The sequence below is a fragment of the Leucopleurus acutus genome, assembly GCF_964270905.1.
Source record: "Leucopleurus acutus genome assembly, chromosome: 7".
In the NCBI taxonomy this organism is placed as follows: domain Eukaryota; kingdom Metazoa; phylum Chordata; class Mammalia; order Artiodactyla; family Delphinidae; genus Leucopleurus; species Leucopleurus acutus.
This window is the reverse complement of record NC_139150.1, coordinates 40,762,002-40,770,913: the sequence shown is the minus strand read 5'-3', so window position 1 is coordinate 40,770,913 and position 8,912 is coordinate 40,762,002. Positions and strand designations below refer to the sequence as shown.

The following is an 8,912-nucleotide window of genomic DNA, read 5'->3' as shown; positions in this document are numbered from 1 at the left end:
GGAAGTTCAGAAAACTGCCCGTGGAGTCTTTCATTCTCTTATTTTGGGGGTGGATGGGAAGATATACGCTGAATTGAAACATTCTGTGAACTCCAGTTCCAGGATTTTAGTAAACAAATTAGAGGAAGGTGAAGACCATCATAGCCGTCCTTAGAACCAGCCCTTCAAAGTGCCCAGCACAGAGAGAGGCCCATAGAATGTGCTAGGCTGTACAGTAAGTCATTGTTCGATTCGTCCACTGAGGCAAGGGATATCATTAAGAAGGGTTTTTCACGAATGCTGAGATATCTCGGCCAACGTCTCAAGTTAGAGTAAGCAAAAAACACTCATAAATACACATCCAAAACTCAGACCATTAGGTTAGCCAACCCCCGACTTTATCTGAATTCCTCCTGCCCGCTCCCCCGGGCCCCCCCGCCCCCATAAAAATGGTGAGAGGCAAGCTAGGAAAGTTGCGAGCCGAGCCGCGCAGCTTCCCCTTAAACCGGGGAGCTGCCCCCGGCTGGACGAGGACTAGGGGTGGATGCACTGCCTGCCCCAGGCTATTCGTTCTTGCCATCAAGTCCACTCTCACCTCTTTAACCACTACCACAGGGATGTCCCTCCCTCAGGCTCTGCCCCCCGGACCGCCCCCACCTTTCCAGCCCTGGTTCCCCGCCGTGGCCGACCCGCCATCTCTCGTGCCCCGCGTGGCTTCCTGCCAGTTTCAACCGCGACAAACTCGACTTGCTCCTCCAAAAAGCGGGATAAATGAGGGGCGGTCTTCGTCCTTCTGATAAGGGGGAGGGAGCATCTCGGGGCGTGGAGGGCAGTTTTCTTCCTTGGGCGGGGGGCCAGCACCTAGATGATACTGTTTTCGCGCGGAGCGACTGACAGTCTCTGGGGTGCAGGTGGCTCTCTCGACAAAGTTTCAGACCCCTGCCCCCCGGGCCTCCAGCCCCACCCCGAAACTCCAAGGTTACGCCCCCGCGACCCCGGGTCACAGCGTCTTGGGGAGCTTCCATGCAGAGTTGCTCGGGGGAGGCGGTCCCGCTTCGGGGTTAAACTGCAATCACAGCTCCCTCTGGGCTCGGGGAGGCGCCCCACCCCCACCCCCGCGTCCCCGCCCCTCACCCGGGTCAGCGTCTCGCAGCTCAGTCTCCGGCTCTAAATAAGAACAGGGGCCCGAATCCGCGTTCACACGGAAAATTATGCCGGCTCCAGCGGCGCGTAAAATTCATGTGAACCGAACGAAGTGGGATCGGCGTGATCCTCCCTTTCTTGTCTCAACAGGGGTTTCGCAGCGTTACACAAGGCCGAGCTTGTCTCTTTAAGGAGACATTGGACCCTAATTAGTCCGCATTCCTGGCGCGGCTCGGAGCAAGGGGCCGAGGGTGCTTGGGTTGGAGGGGAGCGGCTGGGAGGACGAGACTCGGAAGGAGATCTTCTGACTAGCCTCTAGTCTCACCGCCCCCCCCCCCCCCTTTATTTTGCCGCCACCATCGCTACCAACACCCAGTTCTGAAGATGCAGCCAGGGCAGCAGCAACAGCAGCAGTAGTCACCGCTGCTCCCATGCCCACGTTACTTTGATTGACAGCCGAACAAATGTTTCCCAGGTTCGAACGCTCGCGCTAAGGAACTTCAGCCAAGGCGAAGCTCCGCCTTGGGCGGGCCATCTCCGCCCCGCCTCCGCTAACCCCGTCCTGTTCCATTCATTGGTCCGAGCCACCGACGACGCCCGGCCCCCACGTGGGTTCCAGCCTGGCCGGCTCCTCCCCGCTAGCTCGCCATTTGTCAGCAATGAAATGATGGGCAGTAACACAGACGGCGATTAATGTTCAGCCATCTCTGATTGGTTGTTGGAGACGCCTACTGCGCCGGGATGGGCGGGGCGCTTGAAAATCGCCACAGAGCGGTCGCGTGGCCGGCCGGTGATTGTAGTCAATCTGGCCGAATCCTCAGCCGCGGTCGCCGGGGGTGGACTACATCTCCCGGGATGCTCCGCGGTCCCTCCACGGACGGTTGTGAATATGTATCAGAATGTTAATGATTAGCCGCTGCTAAATTTGGTCAAAGAAGTCACCTACACAGAGCGTGTTGTTAGAGCTGTTCTGAGCGGGTGTTTGAGCTGTTGGCTGCTTTCTTTCCCCTCTCTCACACACTTGTATATTATTTTGAGGTGCTGTTCGCAGAGTTTGAAAAGAGAGAGAATTAAAAAAAAAAGCCGCAAGCCTTCCACTCTCTTTTATTTTTATAATCCCCTTCAATTTGGGGTTAAAAAAAAGACGAGAAAACAGGAAGGAAGAAAAATAAGGAAATGAGATGTGGTAAAAGAAGCTAAAAGGTGCCTTTTAAAAGATCGTTGCTGTGAGGTGAAAAAAAATCTCCAGAGAAACCAAAAAGCACCGCCGAGACCTCTTCCGAACCAAAGGAGTTTGTGTTTGCTTTTAGGAAAGAAGAGAGATCATTCATTTGGAGGAATAACAACCAATTAAAAGGCAAATAAAAAAAGTTTGGAGTGGGACGCCGAGCGAGCCAGCGAGCCAGCGAGCGAGCGGGTGGCGCTGCCGGCGGGCGCTGGGGCGCGGAGCTCTCACTCTCCCCGCCCGGGTGTGCGGCGCGGCCGCGGCGCCGGGCTCGGCGGGCACGCCTCGGCGGAGCGAACGTCGGAGCGTTGCCGCGGGAGACGCGCGCCGGACAATGCCCGCGGCGGGCCAGTGACGCCCGCGGGGAATGCGGAGCGGCCCGGCTTCCCGCACCCAGCCGCCGCCGCCGCCGCCGCCGCCGCCGCGCGTTTCTGCCGCCCGCGTCACGCGAGACCCGGCGGGGGCCGGGACCGCCCGAGCCGCCCCTCGGACCCGGCCGGCCGCCTCCGCCACCGCCGCTTTCGCCTCCTCTTTCTCGGGGCCATTAAAGCCAATGAGCCGCGCGCCTCTGCCCAGCGCAGCCAACTAAATCGGTTTGGATGATTCGCGACCTGAGCAAGATGTACCCGCAGACCAGACACCCGGTGAGTGCGGGCGGCGGGGGCGCTGGCTCGCCCGGCGCCGGGGGATTCTCCGCGTCGCCTTCTGCGCGCCGAGTTGTGTCTTTGGCCGGAGGGGCGTGGAGGTCGGCCCGAACCCCGCGCCCCGCTCGGGGAGTCGCCCGCCACTCCTCCGCCTCCACTCCTCCCGGGCACTGGGGCACTTTCGGAGAGGGGGTGCGGAGAAGCAATTGAGTTGTAGCCATTTTCTTATTGTTGTCTTTGAAGCCCCTGGAAGCCGCGCGGAGCCGTTTGCCGTCCCCGCGCCGCGACTCCTGGAGGGGGGGTGGCGAGCGATGGAGGAGGCGCGACTCCGTGCCGGGGCGGGGAGGGCGCCCTCGGCGGCGGCGCGGCGGGTCCGGCGGCGGCTCCTGAGTGCGGGACGCCGGCCCCTCGCGCCGCGGGCCCCGGGGATCAGCGAGCCAGCCGGCCAACCGTGCCCCTTCCCCCGACCTGTCCGCGGCCCGACGCCATGGCGCGCGTCCCCCCGACGGGCCAGTTTCGATTCCGGGTGGGGAGACAGTGGGCGAGGCGCGCCGGCTCCTGGGCGCCCGCCGTTGACGTGGGAGGGGAGCGGGGTCTCGAACTTGCGGGGTCCGGGGCGGGCACGGGGACGCGGGGGCCCGGGGCTAGCCCGCAAGAGGCTTCCGCCGGGCTGTGCGGCCGGGGGAGGGGGCGGGAGGAGAGTTTTAATCTGCCTGCGCCATGACCCCCCTCCTCCTCCCCCAGCGCCGCGTGGTTTTCTCTACATCTCTCCGCCTCGCTTGTGCTGTGGGCTAATCAAATATTTTATTGTTGTTCTTTAGGCACCGCATCAGCCTGCTCAACCCTTTAAATTTACAATTTCCGAGTCCTGTGATCGGATTAAGGAAGAGTTTCAGTTTTTACAGGCTCAATACCACAGGTAACGATATTGACTTTAGCTGATCCTCCTATTTGCTTAGCTCTTGTCTTCCCCCCACATACACACACAGCCCCCCTCCTTTTTTTTTTTTTTTGGCCACCACAAAGGTATTATCGTCTTTCCTTGTGGGCAGAAAAGGCAAGTCAAGGCCTCTTTTCTTCAGACAGGTGTAAAGAAATTAAGCGTTTCGTCCTTTTCCTGCAAATTAAAAAAAAAAAAAAGGCCGAGCAATCGAAACTGGGGAGACTTGGAAAACGCTGAGGCCAAACTTTCGATATTGATTTATTGGGGCCAGGAGAATGGAAGGTTGGGAAGGTTCTGGGGCCTTTTGACTTCCTTGGTTCTTTATTAATTACAGCGGGCTTGATTCCTTCTTATTTCTTTCTGCCCTTCCGCTGAAATACCAAGAGCCCAGAACCGTGGGAAGTCGCCAAGTAGGCGATTTCATTACTTATATGCTGAAAAGATGTTTTCGTCTTAAGAGGCAATCATTAGACCTTAGAGTGCCTTTGAAATATTTTTCTTTCGCTGGATTTTCAATGACGTGTAATTCTTACTTCATAAATGCTGGAACCAAAACAAGGCACTGAACCCCATTCACGCCTTGCCCCTGGGTGGTGGTATTCAACTTGTCTCTGTGTTTTGGAGGGAAAAAAATAAGACATCGTTCACAAGACACGCTTGATTCATATTTTTATTAATCTCTTCGTGGAACATTAAAGAAAAAAACTCCCTTGTGACAGTTTGGGGGACTTATTAGTGTTTGGAAATATAGGCATTACTGATGTTTATTTCCTCGTTCTTAAGTGAATTTAGTGAATATTCATTTCTGGATGAGATTATGGAGTTAAATTGGCTAGAGGGTTTTTTTTTAAAACAAACAAAAACCCCACATTTGATCCTTGTTGAAAGGGCAAGCCCAGGCTGGTTCCACTCACCCTTTTCTCTCCTGCCTGTTTTTCAGTAATGAGGGTGGTATTTAAGATAGTTGATTTGGCGTTTTGTAGGTGATGATTTAGAGGAGGGAGTGTGTATTTGAAAGATGTAAGGCAAGATCTGCGTTGTACTTAGATTTCCTTATTTCTTGAACAGCCTGAAGCTGGAATGTGAGAAACTTGCCAGTGAGAAGACAGAGATGCAGCGGCATTATGTGATGGTAAGAAAACTGTATCACAGATTCAAAGTGCCTATTAGTTTGGGCTACCAAAGCAAGAATACGTTCAGATTGCTACAGGCTGCAGGATAGAGCACAGTCACAGTGCTAGTGCAGTTAAAGTTGTGAGAATGTGCCCATTAGCAACCTGTAATTCCAGGATGTTATAACTTGCCTCTGACAACCAGCTTTGATTTCAATTTTCAAAAACTTTAGCTGCATGGGGTATAATTTTCTGTGCTTTGTTTTTACAGATTGAAAAAACAACAACCTGATTGACGTTTAGTCACAGGCAAAATGCTTTTGTGTTGGTGGTTTTCTTTGTTGTTTTATTGCTCTTGCTCCAAACAATTTTAACCAGATAATTTTTCAGTAAACTTAAAATTTTAATGTATTTTATTTCTTTTAAAGAATAATGGGTAAGAAAAGACACCAGACATCTTTTCAAATTTTCCCTCCCTCTTCCTCCTGCCGCTCTGTGTGTTCCTAGTGTGTGTATTTGTGTGTTTTCAATTTCTGTAGTGTTACATTGGTTTGAGGAGTGTTGTAGTCTCCTGTATAACTGATTTGTTCTGCCAGAATTTCTGTAATGCCAGTTATACTATATGTTTAAAACATTCAGATCTGCTTTTTCAGAAGTATTACCAAGTGTATTCTTATGTTTGTTCATAAAGGCTCCAGAGTAACTCATTCATTTCCTATCAAGCCTTTTTTCTTTGAATGTATGAACATGAACAGTATGCTAAAAATGAGAAACGGAACTCTGAAGTAGCATCACCTTTTTGAACAGTTCTTGCCCAAGCGTCAGCATTTGTATGAGACACATTGTTTTTGTTATCTATTTGCCCGCTGTGCCTAGGAATTGGAGTCCATAGGGTACCAAATTTTCATCAGACCTTCGTGAGTCATCTGCTTGTGATGTATAAAGACCACTGGAGATGTTAAGAATGCTATGTTTGAACTTGATTTTCTTAGTTTTGTGAGTTATTGTCTTAGATTCTGTGTGTTAAGGTGGCTTCTAGTTTATTAGGCTAAAGATAGCGGTAGAGTGTTCTTCCTGATGTAGCAACATTAATAGGACGGGTATTTTGGTTTAGGTGAGGCTTTTAGGTTTGCTTGGGGACTCTTTGAACAGACTAGGGAAATTGTTTGATGAAAAGCATGAGATTAATTGCTTTTCCTTCTTTGACAGTATTATGAGATGTCCTATGGATTGAATATAGAAATGCACAAGCAGGTAAGCTATCATTTCTTTATAAGCATTTTAAATGACAGTCAGTAATACTGTGCACTTTAGAAAGGAAATTGTATGTTTTGCAGTTTTATTCTGCACATTTTTTTGTGGCTACCTGTATTTTACAAGACCGTGTACTGGAGAGAATGCTATATTTTCTGGTGTGGTTCCCCATCTTTTTTGCATATTATCCTCATTTTAATCATTTAAGAATGTGATATAAAGTGAATGCATATTAAACTTTGTACACTTTCAAAAGCAGGATGCTAAAGTTTTAAAATATGTTTTTTTCTTTTGAAAGAATTTATGTATTTTGGGCATTGCAAACTTGTCTTATGAAAGCTTTTTTTGGAAAATATTAAGAAGTAAAATTGTAAATTGTGTGGAGTTTTCCTTGGATTGGTGTGAAAGAATGGATAGAGGGTGAGCTGGGAGGATCAAAATGAAATCTGTGGAGCTACAAAAGAAATTGATGTAAATTCCTTGTACTGGTCCCCTGAGGCTACTTACTTGGGTTTTACCAGGAACTGTAACTGTTCCTTCCAGAATTTGTACAGAATACATGAGCCTGATAGGAGGATGTGATAAGGTTCAACACTGGGTCTTGGGTCTTGAAATCTAGCAGTTAGTTCAGCCCAAAGGAAGAAAAAAGAAAGAAAAAAGATAATGATTAGTCAGAAAGCGTTGAGAGGTATGACTGAACCAGACTTTTTTTTGCAGGAGACTGAATAAAATGGTTTGGTTTAAGTTTCCTAGAAGGAAAAATAGCATATATGTATAAATATTGTTTGGCAATAATAATCCCTCTAGGAGGTATTTATTTTTAGTCATCTAGTGAAAGTGCTTCAGATCTGTCTTATCAACCATTTCAGAATAGTTGTGTTTATGTGTTTACCTGCTAGGAAAAGATGAGGGAAAACTTAGTGCTTTTCATCTCTTATTTATACTCATGGTGGATGTCATTACCTTCTAAGTTTAAAAAAACATGAAATGATCACATATTATTAGGCTCTTACTACTTATGGATTCCTTTTTGGATATGGTTAATTATCACATACCTGAAACATACTCAGATCTTTAAAAGATGACAGTTAGATAGTAAAAGCAATCAGATAGACAGTATTTGAAAACAAAAAGTTGGAAAAACAAAAAAAAGGAGTCGTCACACTGAGGACTTTATTTCAGATACTTTTTTTACTTCATGTGCTATTTGGTTATGTCAGTATTAACATTATAGTATCGTTGGCCGCATGTTAAAATTCTTATTTTGGCATCCTTGCCATTTCTGTTTAGATAAGTAATGTAAATACCTCCTGCTTAAACAAAATCCATCAAACTTATGGATGGGCTCCCCTTAGTTCTACCTTATAGGAATAAATTACATGAGAGATATTGTTTGTTAATTATCCTAAATACATGTCATTTTAGGTCTGGATCTTGTACATGTCTTTTTTTTTTTTTTTTTTGTCTTCATCCACCACCCAATACTAATTAGTGTCTTTTTAAAGATTGGACCAGATAATTAATGTCCCTTTATTTCTTCTCCTGTATCTTATTATTTAACCATAACCACTTAGTTTTCAGATCTCCTTATACTGTTTACAGTTCTCAGAGACACAGAGCTTGTATGTATTTCTTTTAGGGGGCAGGGGGCGGTATGTGATATCCCTTAATTTTACACATTTTATACTTCTGTAATTCTGTCATCTTCTTGTCCAGCTGGCCTCAAATGCCATCCATTTGAAATTGAGAATGGAGTACATTTTCCCTTTTTTTCTCTTGCTTTTAAATTCAATCATATCAAGAATCCTGAGGGCAGTTTATCACATTATGAAATACAGACAGCCCTGCAAACCACCTACTTATTATATTTTCTTTCTTTCCCCCCTTAAGCACAGAGGCATATCTGTCTTTATTTGTTTTCCTAGGCAGACAGCCTTGGTTCCTCTTGGCCTCTCTTCCAGATGCACTTGCTGGATACCCTCATAATGGAAAGCAGCAATAATGCAGGGAAGTTGCCCTGCGGCATAATTGGGCCTAGTTCTCAAGATCAGGTTAGGCTTATTCACTTATTAGATTTGTGTCTCTGAAGGGTTCGAGAGTAGGAGTCCCCGGAGTCCTTGGAAGTACCCTAGTAATTGGTGGCCCTGATATTTGAAACCTTTGTGTATTTTTTGGTTAATGCTTCTGTTCTTGGCTGCTGCCTGCCACAGAGTATTTATTTTTAGAGAAATTTTTCATTGGAACAGAAAATGATGGCTGTGATGGAGTCATGACTCTGTGACTTAGCAAATTGATAAAAGGACAGAAGCACAGAGCAGTGACAAGCAGGCTGGGGGGGGTCCAGTATCATGGTCCCTCCCCTTTCTGTATGATACTCGTTGTCAGTCACCCTGTGCTGGTTCTGTTAGAGGACTATAAAGTGAAACCTATGGGGAATTTGTCATTCTGAAATGAAAGCTAATGTAATTAGTACCAATTAAAGTACATTCAGTAAATTGGATTTAATCTTAATTAAGCCTGCATAATGTTGCCAATTTTTAACAATTATGTTTGAGAACATAATTAATTTAAATTTTGGTAACTGAGTAAATAGCATTAGTCTGGTAGAATTA

The 8,912-nt window shown here is 47.4% G+C and overlaps 1 protein-coding gene across 1 annotated transcript in view; it reads left to right on the top strand.

Annotated features, from left to right (window-relative positions):
- Positions 1-2,156: 2,156 nt before the first annotated feature.
- Positions 2,157-8,912, top strand: part of TLE4 (TLE family member 4, transcriptional corepressor) — a 154,814-nt gene continuing 148,058 nt past the window's right edge. The window contains exons 1-4 of the mRNA XM_082842267.1: positions 2,157-2,991; positions 3,813-3,910; positions 5,003-5,066; positions 6,256-6,300. Of these exons, the coding sequence (XP_082698393.1) occupies positions 2,947-2,991; positions 3,813-3,910; positions 5,003-5,066; positions 6,256-6,300 (252 nt within the window). The 5' untranslated portion in view covers positions 2,157-2,946. The remainder of the gene's footprint in view (positions 2,992-3,812; positions 3,911-5,002; positions 5,067-6,255; positions 6,301-8,912) is intronic.